The sequence below is a fragment of the Ischnura elegans genome, assembly GCF_921293095.1.
Source record: "Ischnura elegans chromosome 13 unlocalized genomic scaffold, ioIscEleg1.1 SUPER_13_unloc_1, whole genome shotgun sequence".
NCBI classification, from domain to species: domain Eukaryota; kingdom Metazoa; phylum Arthropoda; class Insecta; order Odonata; family Coenagrionidae; genus Ischnura; species Ischnura elegans.
Window position 1 is genome coordinate 77,655 of NW_025791657.1, and position 19,378 is coordinate 97,032.

Genomic DNA, 19,378 nt, shown 5'->3' on the forward strand with positions numbered 1-19,378 from the left:
TGTTGGGTAATACAATTTTTAGGTATTTCGATGAATATCCTACGTAACCGTCTTCACAATTTTGGCTAGGTATATGATGTGCTTGCTGTTAAGCGTTCTAAAATGTTTTAGGGATATTTTCTGAAATAAAGTGTACCTACTAATGTATTTTCAGAGCATTTGTATTCTTATGAATTATTTGAAATCAGTTTTCTGGAAACCTAATTTGATTTTTTAATAAAATTTTGTGTACTCACTGTGTGATATTTGGAATTGGATGCTGCTTTTTTGTTGATCGAATTTGCTAAATCAATTTGGAGTATACAGACAGAAATATATATTTTTTGGTTCGTAGTTAAATGATTGATGTTGTTAGCCGATTTTTTTTTCAAGTATATCTTTGACAACATGCATATTTATGTAGTTAAAAACTTTTTCACGTAAATTTAGAATTTTAAATGTTGGATCGCTAGATGTATTTATTTTGTACTTTAATGGTTTATGGGATTTATAATTTTAAAAACCTGGTTGGTTGAAGGAAGAGTTCTCCGCTTTCCAACCAGGTCCAACGGGTTTTTTTAGCAGCAACATTTCAAGGGCTAAGTCTGCCATCATCTTCAGGGTGAATGCTTCATCCACGCATCATTCACCTTAAAGACGACGGCAGGCTTATCCTTCAAAATGTCGGTGCTGAAAAACCTTAGGACCCGGCTGGAAACCCAAGAACTCTTCCTTGAGTCAATGCACCAGGAAAACCTTGGTTGGTTAATTAGGTTCTATATACCAAATGATGTAAGTGGAGTTGTCAGCATTTCTCATGAGTAACATGTCAAAGTAAGGAAGTTGTCAATGGCTGAAAATTTCCATATCTTTGTTGATGGGCTCAAATACCGTGATGGTAAAACTTTTCATCTTTAGAGGCTACGCATGAATCAAGCCATTTTTTAATGTTTATGTACACACTTAATTCCTGATCTGCCAGACCTTGTGCCATCTAATGGACACGTAATAATCAGATGCTGCAATGTCTGGGGAATTTGGTGGGTGCATTTGGTCTTCACATGAAAATGTCTCCAGCTTTGTGTTAATGGGTTTTGCTAGTTGAGGTCGAGTATTTTCATGGAGTAGGATCACTGTCGAATCGATAGGAAACCAAATTCCTTGCTTTTGAATGATTGACAATGTATGCTATTGCTTGGAAATGACTTATTGGGTTGCTCATAACACAAAGCCAGCTCTTCCAGTGTTTGGCATTGCTCTCCTTTGAGCAATGCCTCCAAAAAGCTTATTTGGAGGTTTTTGTTCTTCCTTCACATGGACAGTTGTCAGTAATGAAATGACCGGCTTTGAAGCAATGGAAACAATCTCAGCTGGTTGTCTTGGGCAGCATATCTGTAAACTTTTCGGAGCTCTCAATGCGGGTCATTCCATGTGAATTCAACACACCACTCAACGCGACCTCGTCAGATTTCTTTCAAATTTGGTGTGGTGGAATGGTACTGGTAAGTGATGAAAAATACCAATTTGTAAACGTAAATGATGATTGACAAAAGTTACAGGTCTGCAAATGTTGTGAATTTGTCAAAATTTCAGTCACTCTCTCTAAAGGTAAATGACTATAATTCCGGTTCTATTCAAGGTAGAAAATAAAACTTATGTTTTTGGAAAGGTAATATGTAGGGCTTTACATTGACATACAACATGGCCTATTTATAATAATTTCAATACTCGAGGTCGTTGACCTTGACCTTGAATATCTCAAAACAATTCAATTTTTTAAATAAAAATAAATGTTATTGCTCAAACATTTTACTACACGCGTACGAAATATTAAGATGGCACACTTAAGGCAACATGCCCAAAAAATTATTTGTCTACGGAACTACACAAGCAAAATGCAAGAAGTACCACTTAAATATGAAATGCCCATTGTTGAATGGTGTAGCACATGGCTATGTCATTGCAGTGCTACAGAAAACAATGTGATGGGAAGCTTAAATGAAAATACAGTAAAACTAGGCTTCAACTCACCCCATAAGTTTCATATTAAATTTTTGATGTTCACCAGGACTGATCCTGGGAGACCATATATCCTTCCAGTTTGTGTCAAATGATCGAGCCTTTTGAGAATGTCATGTCTTTTTAGGATATGATTGTCTGGTTTGGTAGGGAAAACAAACGATGGAGATTGTACATGTGGGTGCAAGAATCGGGTCTGTACTTCATCAGTGTCTTGGTAAGTGTGTTCGACATATGCAACCCACCATGGATTATTGTATAAACAGGCAACAAATCCATGTATGTCTGTAAACAGCATTTCTCTCACCATAGTTGTCACTGACACTTCTCTACACTCTGATGAGATGGAATATGCCTTTGTCTTCACCATACCTTTTTGTAAGAGGTATTACACAATGAAGTTTATGGGTAGCTGGAATCGTCCTAGTATTCTCGAAACGTTGCTTTAGCATGGCCATGTCTTCGTCGTGATGGGAAGTCGGTGTATAGTTGAAGGTACATGAGGGGATATTTAATTTGCTCCACTGAAACAACTCTCGTGCTGTCAATATATGGTTATTGAAAGGTCTCTTGAGGCTTGCAAGTGTGGCTAGTCTTTTTACGGTCCCTACAACCCCTACACAAAGTCATTTGCCATGAGCCATTGTAAAATGTGTTATTCTGCTGTAACATCAAAGTCTTCCTGATGGTAGCCCAGATTGATGAAATTCTTTCTATTTTTGTATTGGGCAGCGCATCCATCCAAAAAATAATAAATGTGCTTTGGAGTTGAAAAGTGGCATTTCAGGAAATTGATGAAATTGCTCTGGAGACAATACACACATACGGTATCATGGTGAAGGCGTCAGATATTTCTACATTTTATTAGATGTAATGTCTCAAAATAAGCCATGAATGGATGAATTTAGGCCTGTGAGTTATTCCAGTGAAATGCTTGAACTTCATCTTGAATGATGGAGTGATTCTCTGCAAAATCACAAACCACAAGATTCATTCACTTTGAGTTCTTCTTTCGTAGTTTGAAAGAATTGTGACTGCTGTTGTGTTATGAATGAGTGTGGTATTAGCTGATTTAAACTGGATGAAAATGCTTCTAGTAAATCATCCATTGATTTTGTTAATGTCTCTAAAACTGCCCTGCCAGTGGTTAAGCAACAATTATACAAAACTTCATCTAAGCCATTTCTACTAAACAGTTCAAAGAGATAATCATTCAGTTTTTCTACACTTGGACAATAGGGACATGCACCTAAGAATCATGCTGGATGAGCGTGATTGCAATTAACAACTGTTAAACAGTGCTTGTATGATGGTAACATATGTTCTACATGCTTGGTTAGCTCCTTTTATTTACATCCTTCAAACATTAACTAAACATTTCTTGTGGGAGATGCAAACAAACAGAATGGGTTCCACTAGCATCTGCAAGAACACAGATCTTCGGCCGCAATTCACAAAATTTGGAGATTCCAATTTTTAAATGTCGGTATGTTTCCTTGAAATATCTGTAAATTTCCTTAAGACTGTGCAACACTAGCTGCTTCTGCTTATGCAGTCTAACCCCATTTTGTTTCACAGACACAGTCCTTTTTTCCTGGCATCATACGGCTCATGTTATAGTCACAGTAAAAGTCACATACACATTATACTGTTTTCTCTCGTAATGTCGTATCTGTCTTTGGATTTGGTGTTACTAAAATACCATGTTCTGCCACTAATTGGTTGGCTCTCCGTACCATTTAATCTGAGGCAAAAAATCGCTCATGGTTTTCCTAACACTCCAGATCTTCGGAAGCACAGTCATAATCTGTACCTTGTCACATACACTATCTAAACTATGAAACTTATCTTTGAGCTGGGCTACGATTTCACTTTCTGCATGTTTTACACGCTCTTCTTTTTCAGGTTGCACCACATAAGTATGCTCCAAAACTGAGGCTACCTTTTTCAATTTTTCTTTTGGGTAAATTTTCTCATTTTGAAGTCTCTATTTTTCACAGGAGATTCACCTAAACACGTAAGGCTACTATTTAAATAATCCAGGGCAATAGCAGATGCTATTTCATCTTCACTTACATCTTCTTTGGAAATCCCTGGCATAGCAGAGGCTACTTCAGCATGTTCTGTCAACTTCTGCGATAATTTTTTTAGGGGATTTACGGCAAATTTTCCCACCTATCAATACGTTACGTGATTCATTTGCCATCCACTCCTGAGGTATCTCTCGAATTTTTCTTTGCTCTTGCATGTCCTTCTTTTTTTAAATGGATTGCAACTGTACATTTTTGACTTGAAAGCCATTTTTCACAAACCACTGTTTCACTTGAAAGAAATAGTGCTAAAAATCACTTATGAACTTCACTGTAGTTCCAACTGAAGTCACATCCTGGGACAAGCAACAGATAATTAGCGTAAATGAGTCTGATTGCACTTATCGGCAAAATGAAACTTTTTTTCGCTCCCACGAACGAAAATAGGTGACTCCTCTAGATTTCAAGCTCCTGAGTCTGAATACGTAACCCGTATTTCTCCACGACGTACCAGTTTTCAGGGAGGAGGGGGTTTTCAATATCCCCCCAAAGATGCAATTCTCCATCCATAATAATTTTCACGTTATCATTAAAAATCAAAATAAATTATGCAAATAAAATTGCATAAAGATTAAAATATTAAAACTTACGTGTCACTTGGTGTTCCTACTCCTCTTATAATTACTACAGGGTGTCTCACGTGTTACATTCCAACAGAAGTCTGCTAACATATTCACACTCCATTTACCACTGTAGCGCCTCTCCATGGTCGCTATTTGCGGGTGAAACTTTCTCCATGTTCGTCAGAGACCTCCCCCAAGCTGTACATTTCAGGGAATAAATCCAGATGGCAATGCAGGAAGTGTAACATTAGGAACATATTACATTCAATTTGACGAAATGAAGTTATTAACCTGTCCACAATGTTTTTGTTATCAGGTGACTTATGATTCCCTAGAAAGTTATTGCACACTTCTTGAAAGGCCTCTCGAAAGCCTCATTCTCTTTTTCAAAAAGCTTAGAAGCAAATGTATCCTTAAACAAGTCTGTCATTTGAGGTCCCGTAAAAACACCTTCTTTCTCCTTGGCCTCGCTGAGTCTTGGGAATAGTATTCTGAGATGATTAAATGCTTCACCATCCCGGTTCAGGGCCTTAACGAAGACCTTCATGAGCCCTAATGTGATATGAAGGGGTGGTGAGAATATTTTCTCCAGATCCGCAAGACGTTAATGAGCCACGGTAATCTCCCCTGGGACCAGTTGCTTCCTTGGCGGCTATTTTGCGATGGTGTACTGATCTTTGGCTCGACTATCCCAGTGACACAGGAAACAGCAGTGCTTTGTGTAACCTCCTTGTAAACCGGTAAGGATGGCAATAACCTTCAGATCACCGCATACAGACCACTGGTACTATTCGTACGTGATTGGTTTCATTAGGTATTTCGCGTATGTTTTTTTTTCATATTTACAGCATGAGCGATAGGGATGGATGGCTTTTCATTACCATTGTGTAGTAACACAGCCTTGAGACTTATCCTAGAGGAATCTATGAATAGCCTCCTATCCTCAGAGTTGTAGCTCGACTTAAGTTATCCCATAAGCGATGGAATGTCACTGCAAAACACCAAATCACCATCCTTTGTAGAATTAGGAACTAGGTTCACCTTTATTTTCCTCTACATAGATATATTGACATTTTGATTTAGTGGATTCCATTGTTGAAGTCGTGATGCAAGCAACAGAGCATTGGACTTGGGAAGGTCTAAGTCTCTGATCAGATCATTCAGCTCTTCCTGACTCATCACAAGTGGTTCATTAATGTCAGGCACTGGAGCGTAATTGGGGTCTGACTGTGCACTCGTAGATTGTGCGACATCCTCACAGGCTGCAGGTTCTTCTTCGGATGAAACACCTCGCAGGGTGTATGAGTCTGGTGGTACGGGTACAGGCAGACAAAAATCATGTTTCACAAGTCTCCTCGCGGAATCCAAGTTAGGATACCATATCATATGCTTCATGTTTTTTGAGAGTCCTTTCATATTGGCCAGGCAGATGTAACTGTCTGAAACATGATCATGGGGCTCGCGCCAAACCATAGGTGCGACGGACGGCATCGATGTTCATGTGTGTACCTTTCAACCATCCTGTGAGAGAACGCGCACACAAGTTACAACTTTGTTTCGGAGCCCAAACGTGATCCTGGTCGCCAAATTTACACCTGAAGTACAGATGGTAGGCTGTCTTCAGGAACGGTGACAATGGCCTACTTTTTCCCTTGAAAATCAATTCCACACATTTACAGCAGAATGAATCTATGGAATTGTTGCAAGATCTCGATACGTTCGTTTAACACAATATAGGACGTGGCGTGGTGTTACGACACAGCGTAACACCATATTGTAACACCAAGATCAACTCGAAACTGAAATATTTGTTCCACTCGACCATGTGGTGTGTGTCTTGACGCCTTTTTTTCTTTGTCTGTCATCTAGACAGAACGGAGATGACGAATGATTGAAAACAGATTACGAAACCTTCATCCGTCAATAATGCCTAGGTGTTAGTGCATGCAGTGTAGAATGACAATTAATATGTGCAACCCTAGGGGAGGGGGTATGTTTCCAGGATTTTCAGCTAGAGAAAAGAATGTTACTGGATGTAGCCAAGTAACAGTTCTTGGATTAAGATAAAAATTCATAATTATGCCCTCAAAACACTGAAAACATATTAAATACCAAAAATACGTCTGTCAAAAAATTTTCAATCGCTTATGGAAACACCACCCTGCCAAAAAAAGCCTTACGTGCTGGAACTTTCTTAATGAGATATTCGTAATCAACATCTCGAAATCTAACCGGTACACCCTCGTGGGAGGATTTTTATGCCGACCAGTGTTATCACTCTTAATTAAACTCTCTGAATCTAATCAGATTAGTCTTTCACAGCTTGATTCAAGTATGAAAATATGTAATTAGGTTAACTGCAAATTAGTATAATTATATTAACCCTCAAGTGTGACTATAAATGCCCCTGGTCCCTCTCTCAGCGTGTGCAACGCACTGTATGCGTCTTCTAAATGCCATGCCTAAAGCCTGCGCGATAGACCAAAGGCATTCGAATCTTTCATTAAGAATTTCTATCTCTTAAGCTTCCATATATGTACTTTTAGTGAGTATATATGAGACATATCTGCCTGCTTTCGTTCTGTGCCTCTTTGCCTTTGTTTGTGTACTCGTATTTTTCAATAATATTTTTTCAGCTTATGCTTCCTCTAGGAGCAGCATCTGGTGGACCCTCACAGATGATATTCTTCCGCTCACGCTCCGATTATGTGTTTTCGTAGTGATTGTGTGTTCTGCGTATGGGCGCTGATTGCTTTCCTTAGTGGTTCATTATCATCTGCTTTTCTGCCTTATCCTTTCCTTTCTCTTTTATCGTGGCAATAATAGTGAAGGCATGGACCTGAATCTTGCAGCAGCAGAGGGGGTCCGAAAAAATTACCATTTTATCTAGTGTAAATTGGAAACCCCGGGGGGATTAGCCCCCCTAGCCCCTCTTTGGAACCACCCCTGGTTTTTACCAATTTTAACTGTATTTTCATTCATGCTACCCATCACATTGTTTTATGGAATACTGCAATGATATAGCCATGACCTATACCGTTCAACAATGGGTATTTCAAATTTAAGTGGCACTACTTGCATTTTGCTAGTGTAGTTCTGTAGACAAATAATTTTATGGGCATGATGCCTTAAGTGTGCCATCTTGATATTTTGTATGCGTGTAGTAAAATGTATGAGCAATAACATATATTTTTATAAAAAAATTGAATTGTTTTGAGATATTCAAGGTCAAGGTGAACGACCTCGAGTATTGAAATTATTATAAATAGGCCATGTTGTATGTCAATGTAAAGCCCTAAATATTACCTTTCCAAATGCATTAGTTCCGTTTTTCTACCATCAGTAGAACCGCAATTATAGTCATTTACCTTTAGAGAGACACGCTGAAATTTCTACATATTCACAACATTTGTGGACCTGTAGCTTTTGTCAAATCATCATTTACCTGTACAAATTGGTATTTTTCCATCACTTACCATTACCATTCTACCACACCAAATTTGAAAGAAATCTGACGTGGTCGCGTTGAGTGGTATGTTGAATTCACATGGAATGACCCGTGTTTCTAATGATATCCTGCATTTTTAGGGGTTGTTGAGGAAATTGTTTTTTTTTTGTGTAGCATTGACACTGGGTATTAAAATAATTATGAAAATTTTTGAGGTCTGTTATTTTAACGTAAATATTTTTTCAGATGGTTAATTTTGTTAGATGTTTACCTTTTCAGGAAAGGTTTTTGTAATTGCTTGTACAGGGAATCGATTGGTATTCCACTTTGTAAGTAAATTTTGAGAATGTAGTCAGAAATTAGGTATCTTTTGAGTACAGAATGTAATAAATTTGTTTTGTTAATCTTTTAGATTTTTTTGTTTTACTCTCAAATTTTTGCAGAAATCTTTGGCAAAAAGCCTTTACACATAAATCTAGAGCTGAAAAAGCGTGTTAACTGTATTTACTTTTCTGGGTGATGTGATTTGAAAATTAAACAATCTCCTAAATTATTAGGTGTCATCCACCTATTGATGTGGAGCTGTTAGAAATTCTTAGATTCTTGTTTATCTTCTTTGTTTTGCCGTACACTATTCAGTGCATTGGCTGTTCAGGCATTGCTCTCTTGCCCGTTGAAACTGGTCCCATGTATCTCTAACTGCTGTCTCTTGTATTATGTTCTGTGACTTTGAACATTGTTTCCTCCTCTTTACGGCTTTTCTAAAACTCTCTCATCCAAGATCAGGCTGATGATTTCATACTCTTCCACTTCAGAAAGTGGCCAACATATGAGGTATACCTCTTCTATCCCCAAGTTTGTTTTTGAGCACATATAAAAAGTAGGTCAATTACTATAGAAATGAATCAAAAACATATTCCATGTCAAAGATTCGCATTTTAAGACAACACTGTTGAAAGCATTTGTTTTCTTTCTTTCATTGCCCCATGTATGTTGTAATACGGCCACAATGTGAACTGATTATACCAAGTATTCTCCTGCCTAATTTGGTCTCAGCAGCTATTTAGCTTTTGAGTTATTGATTAAGAGACATGTCAATTTGTACGCAAATGCTTGGATATCATATTGAAAATCCTATTTCATATAAGGAGTATGCTTCATTTGTTGACACTAAGGAAAGGTGAGTTTATCGTAGTTACTTTCTCCACAGGGTATCCAAGGGGATGAGGCAGCTGATGACGAGTTGGGGTCTTCTGCTGACACAAAAGACTTCATTCAAGATGAGATACAAGGCACCTCAGGTCTCACTTGCTCAGTCCAACGGACTGAAATATACATTCCTGTGTCTGACTCCCAACAACCTGGGGCTTATATGTTGGTAAGTTATAATCTCATCCACAGTGAAACCCTAGTTTAATGACCTTAATTTATAGATATTCACTAGGTTCAAGATGAAATTCGTTTTGCCCAGTGTAACTGAATGCATTTGTACGGGCAGTATCCCTTGCTTGTGTGACTAGGGAGACCAGATACCATGAGGTGAAAAAAAGAGGACAGCACCCTATAAAAAAGTGATAAGAGGAAAAGCAGGCAGAATAAAAAATAACGCCAATTTTATAAGTTGGATCAATTGCCGGCCTCGGTGGTGGCGGGGTAAAGTCCTCGCCTGCCAAACCGGCGGTTGTGGGTTCGAGTCCCGCCTGGGTAGGTTTCCCCTATCCAGGGCATGGTTGTGTGATAGTTGTTGTTTCATGTTATACCCTCTGATGTAAAAGGCCTTGTGAGCTGTTTTCGGGGCGATGGAAAAAATAAAATAATAAAATAAAATAAATAAAAATAATTAACACTGTGGCTTTCTATATATATGTGGATATAATTTTCTCAAGCAATTTATGTATTTGTATCCGCTAGCTAGCTAGCTATTAACACATTCAATGCTGACCTGATGTTCATGAAAGTCATCAGAATTGGTCAATTAAAAAAGAAAGAAAAATAGAGGGAGTTTTCCACGACATTCCTTCCCTTCAAACACTGCTGTTTACAAATGGTACACGCGGATCGAAAGAGGGATCCTTGCTGAAGGTCATACACAGGATCGAAGAACTCGGGATTGGATATTAATGACGTACGGAAAGGGCTCCAAGCCTGTCTGGCAGAGCATGTCAATTGACGTGCTCCAATGTACACACACACATGCTAAATGTGTTTAAAATGATAAAAAGAAAATAGGCATCTTGAAAAATTGCAGAATTTTGATGATTTAGATTAATAAAAATTGATTAGACCTATGATTATATGTACATTTCGTGTACCTAATTTTTTCAAGCAATTTTTGTATTTTTTCCAGCTAGCAAGGTAGCTGTTAAAAGATTTCCTATAATCATAATCTATATTTTTAATGAAAAGGACAATTTCCTACTCTTAAAAAATCTGCCTGGATACGGGACGAACCTCCTAACTATACCCACTGGCAGGTGTTCTATGAATAAAAATGCCCACTGACTCCTCCCGACATCAAGGTGTGAAAGGGTAAAAAAGAAAGGATGAATGGAGGGAAAGCAGGACACTTGAAACGTAATTGCAAATTCACAATATAGAATAAGAAATTATCAGCATTGTGATTTTGTGTTTTGTTTGTGTATATTACTTTTTCAAGGAATTTTTGCATTTTTAAAAGTGTTCTGTTTTTTAATTTTTACTGAGGAAATGTTTATTTGGTTTCTCTTGGTGGTCCACATGGATGAAATCTGGGGAAATACACTTTTTGCAGTTGTATTTTGCCATGGTAGGCTGAAGAAATATGTAGAAATTTTGAGAAGATCTGAGTTGCTAATAACAGATTAATATACTTAATATAACATAATTTTCAAAAAGGAGGACATTTCGCCATACTTAAAAATATCAGCCCAGGCACCGGATGAGCATCTACAAAGGATGACATGTCTGGACCAACCCAGATGTCTGGTCACCTTATATGATGGTGTCATCCATCCATTATTTCATTTCATTGTTTATGCGATAACCCATGAATGATATTCTTATGTATAACATCACAGATGATTGACCATAGAAAAAAGTAAACACATTTAATTAAACCATTAAATAATAAATTAAAAAATGCATAAAAATTGCACATCAATGAACAAAATATATAGGCAGATACAATAACATAAATGTCAAGGTACATAAGTGTTCTCTTAGTAGAATTTTTAAAAATTGAGGTCATGTCTGAATTGACATGTCCAGATTAAGCCTCATCTGGTCACCCTATGTGTGACCATTAGTTGCACAGCATGAGGCAAAATGTCTAACCACCCTAACATACTTAAGTATATAGGTCGACCTTAGCTTTAATACAGCACCATTATTGTGAAAGAAACCTCATACATCCCATGGAGGAGTCCAATGGTGTACTGTCTCCTTCCTAGCCTTTTGTCTTTGCTACCGCATGGCTGAATATCAAGAATACTCTTTTTTTCTTCAATCAATCTTCCTACTTTACCTCAACATAGGAAGTAGCCAGAACCCTCATATAACTTTTTTATGAGGAAGAAAAGTACAATAAAGAGCAAAACTCAACATATTCATTTAGTAATTTAATCTACAAAAGATAACAATACAAATAATGGTAACATGAAGGAAATATGTTTCCTTTATGTTGGGTGAATGTTCTTCTTTCAACCAAAGGAGTTTCCTTTGTGTTGTGTGAGTTCACATGTCGCAACCGAAGAAACCATGGCAAAGTACCTTCATCCATTGCATAGGCTTCCTCTTAGCTGAGTGCTTGTAATGGGTTTTGGGTTGAGATGATGGGGTTGGTTACTACTATGAATTCTTCCCTTCCAGCAAACCAACACAGTATTTGTTTTGTCCTTCCACTTGATCCTTGCGTTACGGCCATAGGAGACTATTTTTCATGTTTCAGGATTGAAGCTTTAGAGCTCCCTTAACCTGTTCTTTAGCACAATATGACGTGTGTACGAAAGTACAGTCAAAATTGCGTCTTGTATAGGAGTGAAATGCTACGACACATGCTAGAATGAGTGAATGTGAGATGGCAAAATAGCCCGTTCTAATTCTATTCATGCATTTGTGCAATTCCTAGCCATATAAGAAATAAATGCCATTCTAATTTGAGCAATTCCGTTCCCTGTGTAAAATGGCCTTATCAAAGATTTTGGATGTTTGCAATCTTGAATCACTTGGATTTTTCCGTCATTGTGCCATGTGAACTACATCGATGCCCTTCGATGTAAAACAGCCAGCAAGCAAATCAGTCAATGATACAGAATGTGGAAATTTTATCGCAAGAATGGAATTTGCCTCTTTCCTGTCACAAAATGTCCTTAACATGACATTTTTTAGGAACATATATGTAGTCTTTGGTGAGGGATACCTGTAGTAGATTCAAATATTTGATGAAAAGAATTCTTTCTTCCATGGAACATCTTGATTTGCTCATAAGAAAGAAAAAAATTACTCGAGTATTGTTTAGAAATTGTTTAGTAACTGACTTAAGGAGACAATGTCATCATAGACTCCTTGCAATTCAATCTATCTCAAGATGGATTCACAGATAATAAGCATTTTACTTCACCCCATTGCAAATAACGAGAAAACACTAATATATCTGCACCTATTGTTTTGCTGTGGTAATTTTTAAAACAATATATAATTCACTACAAATAACATTATAAAGTAAGCTTCTATGGGATGGAATAGTGTCTCCTTCATGTTATCCGTTTGACTATTATGCTGTTTTCACTCTCCATTGGTAGCATCCAAGCTGCATTCTCATTACTTGAGTAGGAGTTATAGTTCAAGGCAGATGACATCACTGCCTTGATTCCAACATACATCTAGTTTCTTCGATGATAACATGGTAATTTGTTATGTGACTTGCATGTGATCAGACATTACTACTGTGCACATATTTACGTGCCATAAATCATTCAAGTGTAGCATTCTCCTTGACTATTTATAGGTAAAGAAAGTTAAAAATATTTAGATACATTTTATATAATTATAAAGTGTGGTGAACTTTTCTTCCTAGGCTCACTGATATATAAATTTTCCACCAAACTACACACATGTAATGGTTATGTGTGCCTAACAAAGACCTTGCTCGCTACCTGCCCTGGTATTTGCTTTAAGTCCTCATTATTTATGCCTACCTTGTACTTACAACTTCCTTCATGGTAGTAGCCTTTGGTAAATCGAAGTTACTTTTTTAGTTTTTGCATTGCAATCATCACTTTTTGATGGCAATGGTGACGTTTTGTGTCTGGGGAAACAAATCTGTCCACGTTAACGAAGCAAGAACCTTGGGAATTCCTTGTTAAAATCCAGATGTCGTCGCTTCAGGCGAAGTGTGTGACATGGGTTCACAAAATTTGCTACTCGGAGCGGTGATGGTATACAAACACAAATTTCATGGGAAAATGATCAATGAATGGACATTTCATCTAAAATTTTATACAGGGTGATAAAATCCATGTACATAATTCAAACCATGTCAATGCAAATTATTGTGATCCTTAAACACCTTTCGCAAATTTCAGTAAAAGAAAATAATGGCTCTGCACTTATCACCCCTTCATCCAAAAAGACATATTTAGCCTTAATTTATCCATAATTTGAAAAGAGATGAAATATATTTTGAAATTCAGGTAGAGCAAGAAATAAACCCTACAAATAGGCATGACATAATTTTTGGTCTTTAATATGACTTAACTTGCTGGTTATTTCATTCTATAAAAACTTTTAAATAATTATGCATTTAAATGCACTATTGTTGTGGTACTTTTGTTTACTGATTAATTTTTAATGTCTCACATTCGACATCGCCTAACTCCACAAAAGCCAGTTTACTGAAAAATGAAGCATCAAAGTAATTTTGGATGATACTTAGCATGAGATTCATGCACCCATGCAGGTCATTGTTGTTATCAATACGGAGAGTAAGATCTGAACTTGGCTAAATCAACACAAAAGTTGGGGTGTGTTTTTTCCGTTTCAATTTATGGGAAATGTGCTGTATGATTTTGTATTCCTCAGTTTTTTAGCCATACCAGTTTAAATGAAGTGAACGGTATAGACTGAAAAGACTGGTCTCCACAGTGGTCATCTGCAGTTGATCTTTCTGGTCTAGAACTGGAAATTTTCGCTGCTGTTGAAGTTCATGCTGCTTTAACTTCCATTGCATTCAAAGTTGTAATCAGAATTTTTCAAAACGTTATTTTTTGTAATGGAATCTCCTGCTTGCCATTAGTATCATCCATTAATTATTATTAAGCATTTTACTAGTCATTCTTCTTTGATCACTTAATGTGTCTTTTTTCTCTGTTTATATTCCAAAATTATTGTCCATTACACTGATTAAATTTTGGTTAGTAATTTAATTTTTGGAAATATTATTTTATGCTTTCCCAGCAGATAATGTGGGAAAACTCTTCTCAGGACACTGATGAGGATAATTTATCCATATTTGTGTATGTTTCAAGCTCCAACTTTGAGCTCATTCTCAGGGAATTTTTTTTTTTAATGTGACGAAACAATATTCAGCAGCCTTTAGGATGAGCCGTGAGTCGGAGCCTGAAACGTTTGCCAGCATTGATAAATTAACCTAATGGGAATCCGGAAAGTAGTTGAGTCAACTCAATTTCTGTGTGCTCTGCCCCTCATTTGATGTTATTCTGAGCTGTGGAAGTACGAATAATAAAGTAATAATGAAAGTAATGAAGGTATATGAATCAATCAATGAATTCAAAGGCGAGCTGACTCAGTATTTTAAAAGGAATGCTTACTAATCTATTGGCGAATTCATGCAGCAATAAGTATGTATACTAAAATTGTCTTTATGTGTTGCATATTTGTGTGCAAAAAAGTGGTGCCCGAATGAATGATCATTATTATGTGTGTAACATACATACAGCCTGCTACAGCATCCACAGCAGCTACTCAACACACATAATAGCTGCAACAGCTGAAAGTACCCCTGAGAATTTTCTTTTACCAGAGGCTAGTCAAGCCGGCTGCATGGATGCACCAAAGTAATTGGCCAATAACGTTATCCTCTTTATTATATTTATTTACCTTCAAATAAAAAGGGGAATTTCATGTGACTGCATTGCATGTAAGGTATGCAAAGATGTCAGACCATTTCTTGGTTAACAATAGTAACTATTAAGAATTTGCTCTTGCCCAGTATGTGGCATTTTGAGAAAACTCTTTTAGGCCTGCTTTCCTCGGTCACATGACTGACCGGTCAATTGACCATACACATTTGTCTTTTCATAACAAGACCTCAGTCCTACATACGTGATTGGTGGGGGTGATTCCGTTGCCAAGTTCTCTGAAATGACTTAAATGATGGTCCAGCTCCGATATTCCGCTCTGGTTGCATGGTGGGAGCTAACCATAAAACTAAGGAATGATGTCTGATAACTTTCAAGTGTATGGTCAGGGCAATGACTCAAGTTAAATAAACAATTGTTATTGTCACCCAGGTTGTGTCAGTACATTATCAATCGCCAGAAATACTTTTATATACAGCCAGAAGTAGTCATATTGTCTATAATGACTTCAAAAGCAGTCTGTACCAGTTTGTGGTAGGTACACAAGGCAAATATGATCATTGACGTAGGAACTTATGTTGCGTAAAAAAAAGTTCGGCATTTTTCAAGGTTATTCGCTTTTACCCTCTGTGGTTCAGTAAATTACTTGCCTAATAGTATCGTGAAAATATGTTTTCAATGATTTTAAGTGTGGGAAATACTGGTTTCTCAAAAGCATACCTTGAGCTAAACATGTAAATATCGTTATATATTGGCATAAGCAAGGAGCATGCATGCCACTTTTGTTTATGTATTTTATTTCAAACAATTTTATAATTTATTTCAGTTGATGGATATAATGTGGTCATATTATTACTATTTTGCTGTTGCTGTATAGAAATTTATGTGAACTATTCTCCCTTTATATGTAGCATAATATAGTTTCCTTAATTGAAATGATCAGTTGATGGCAATTCGCCGCCATGTTTTTTAGGGTCTAAGGCATGCAAGCTTTAGGAGCTGTTTAGTTAAAAAAAAGAGCATAAGTAGGTTCGACTATGCACATGCAGGCCAAGATCATTTTATGCTTGGGCTGATGATGTTCTAAGGGTCAGGTGGCCCTGCAATGTTGATGAAACAAATGGCCCTTACTCTAAGTAAATGTGAACAAATGATGATAATAGTTCATCTTATTTGATTGATGGAATTCTGGACTTTGAAGTCCTCTCCCACAATCAAGTTGCGAATACGCAAATATTCCAAGGCCTGGATGGGGGAATGCCACCCATTTGGGATTTGAACCTGTAACCTCTGAGTTGAAAGGTGTAGAATTTACCTACTTCTACTGTGGCTAGCACACTGAGAAACATTCCACACCAAGGTGTGCAGAGTAAACTGGTCATGTCTGCCATTTCATTTTAGGTTGTCACTAAAATCTCGTGCAAACATGATTTCAGCCAGCTTGAGTGGTCTCAGGTGAAAGAGGAGGCTTTTTTGTTATTATTTATAATTATTTACATTTTTATTTTGCCCCCATTGATTGGCACCCAGCATTATCTTCTAGGAAACTGTGGAAGAGGAGAAAAAAGACCCTCTCAGTGAAGGTAATTATCCTGAGATGTACACACAGGATCAAGCTAAAATTTCAAGCAATGCTTTGGACCCATTGGCCACTGATGACTTGGTAAGTTCACATTTGCTTTGTTAAGCACAGATTTGCTGCTACACAAATTTAGTCCTGCATGGAATAATCTAATGCCATTTATCATAATAACAATATCTTTTCCCTTCCTTTGTCAAATGTGAATAAGTTAACTTGAGGTGTGTTTTAAGTATTCATTAGAACATTCACATTTCCTCATCATGTTGTTTGAAGAAAAGCTTCTCTGCTATGTTGTCATGCAAATTTTTGGCTATTTCCTACGGTTCCTGAACTATTTGGGCTGATTTTTCAAGGAAGATTAAGGGAATCACAGGTTCTAAAGTTTTGGCCCATGGGCCCAAAAGTATTTTTTTAAGTATAAACAAGGAGATGTTTCATTGTTGACAAAATCATTAAAAATGAATGGGTCATTGCACTGAACAGAATGGGGACATACAGCTGCTCTGATCACACACCTTTGCTCACTGAGCAACTGATACCATCTTTGGAGAGAGTATTGAATGTTTCAAACCAGGTTGGTTGTTAGAGGCATCAATTATTTTCCATGAGCTGATTTTGATGTAACATGTTGTATATTCAACTTTGATTGAAGTATAATGTAATGATTCCCTTTAATGGATGAAATCAACATTTTTGTCTGGGCATGTAGACAAAAATTCGTGGTTGCCGATGAATGATGTCATGAGACCTTCATATCTCAAAATATTGCTGATAAATTTCTTCTTTCTTCTTCGGAATATTTTCTTATGGCTAATTTTAAAGGCAGAGTAACTTGGTGGCCCATATTTTGTTGGTCAAAAAATGTATACTGCCTTCCTTTCTGAGGTCAGAAAAGCAATTCAGGGAAATTTTCATTTGTACATACATTTGATGTTTTGGTTGTGATCTTTTTGCTTCTTGTACCAATTGGTGAAAATCCATATCAATGAATTCTTAATTCTCTTCCTATCAGAGTGGCTTGGGAACATGTGGGTCCCCTTGTGTAAAAGCTGACCAGATCAGTGATGATGGAAGAGGATATGTGCACAATGATAGCACTGATGAGGCCACAGATGACCTTGTGTCCCAAGCCTCTGTTCAGGTAATCATCATAATAATTATATTTAAAAAGGTCCAGTGATTTGTTTGGACAAATATAAGACATGCAATTCATTATGTAAGATACAAAAATAGTACAAACGAAGGAAGGAGAAAATGTTTATACAAAGGAATGCATCATAATTATAAATATACTTTTTGCACAAGCATTAGAATCATACTTGAACACACAAGTGTAAGGTAATATAGTCAATTTTTGAAGCGGAAGGAGTCATGCTGTTTAAGGGCTTTTTTCATAGAAGTTAAATCGGATTATCTATCGAATTTCACCGCAAATGTACACTTAGAATTTAGCTAATAGAGTAACGTATATTTTTAGATGTAAATCATTACAATATCGCTCCTATAAACTTGCTAGTAAGTTATAAAAATAACAATTAAACATCTAACCTTAGCGTCTCCAAAAATTGTTCTAGGTGATGATCAACTCTGTTAATATGAATGCTAGAATTCCGTTTAAAATTTGGAATGAATCAGCAGAACATACAGAATGTAATTACTGGCATTAATTTTCAAAAAATGCAACATTTACGTTTTTAGTTATTCCACCTTATAAAGAAATAAGTGACCATGAGCACCTTCCTTGAGTGGGTCACTAAGTGCCGGGATGGGCCAAGATAATCCCCACTCGGACAATAGGAAAGGGTTGGACCTCTCGCGCCGAGGGACCCTAATGGCGGTTGGGACCCACTTGGCATGCGTGACCGCGAAAACGTGAAAACACGGCCTTTGGCCTTTTGCTTCGAAAAATTCAAGCCGTGAAAAGCCGGCCTTCCTTCTTTAGCATCAGAAAATTCAGGCCGTGAAATCACGCCCTGCGTAGGGAAGAGGTTAAGGTTCGAAAGAGGGGTCCTTGCTGAAGGCCATACGCACAATCGAAAAACTCAGGAGTTAATATTAATTATGTACGGAGGTGGATAAAGGACTCCTGGCCTGACTGGCGGAGCCTGTCAATTGAATGTGTTTAAAATAAGATAAGGAGAAAATAGGCATCTTAAAAATAGCATCCTTTCATAATTAAGATTAATAAAAATTGATTAGACCTATAATTTTATATATATATTTCGTGGACCTAATTTTTTAAGCAATTTTTGCATTTTTTTACTGCTAGCAAGATACCGGTTAAGAGATTTCCTATGCACGTAATCAATATTTTCAATGAAAATGACAATTTCCCACTCTTAAAAATTTGCCTGAATATCGAATGAACATCCGCACTATACCCACTGGCAGGTGTTCCATGAATAAAAATGCCCACTGGCTCCTCCCGACATCAAGGTGCAAAAGGGTTAAAAAGAAAGGATGTATGGAGGAAAAGCAGGACACTTGACACGTAGTTGCAAATTCATAATTTGAGAAAAAGAAATTTACAGCATTGTGATTTCGTTTTTTTTATATATATTACTTTTTCAAGCAATTTTTGCATTTTTACAGTGTTCTATGTATGAATAATTATTGTGGAT

At 37.0% G+C, this 19,378-nt stretch overlaps 1 protein-coding gene across 1 annotated transcript in view; it reads left to right on the top strand.

Moving 5' to 3' along the window:
* LOC124172457 overlaps positions 1–19,378 on the top strand; it is a 70,599-nt gene that overhangs the window by 2,572 nt on the left and 48,649 nt on the right. The window contains exons 3-5 of the mRNA XM_046551898.1: positions 9,310–9,477; positions 16,719–16,838; positions 17,770–17,898. Coding sequence (XP_046407854.1) covers positions 9,310–9,477; positions 16,719–16,838; positions 17,770–17,898 — 417 coding nt within the window. The remainder of the gene's footprint in view (positions 1–9,309; positions 9,478–16,718; positions 16,839–17,769; positions 17,899–19,378) is intronic.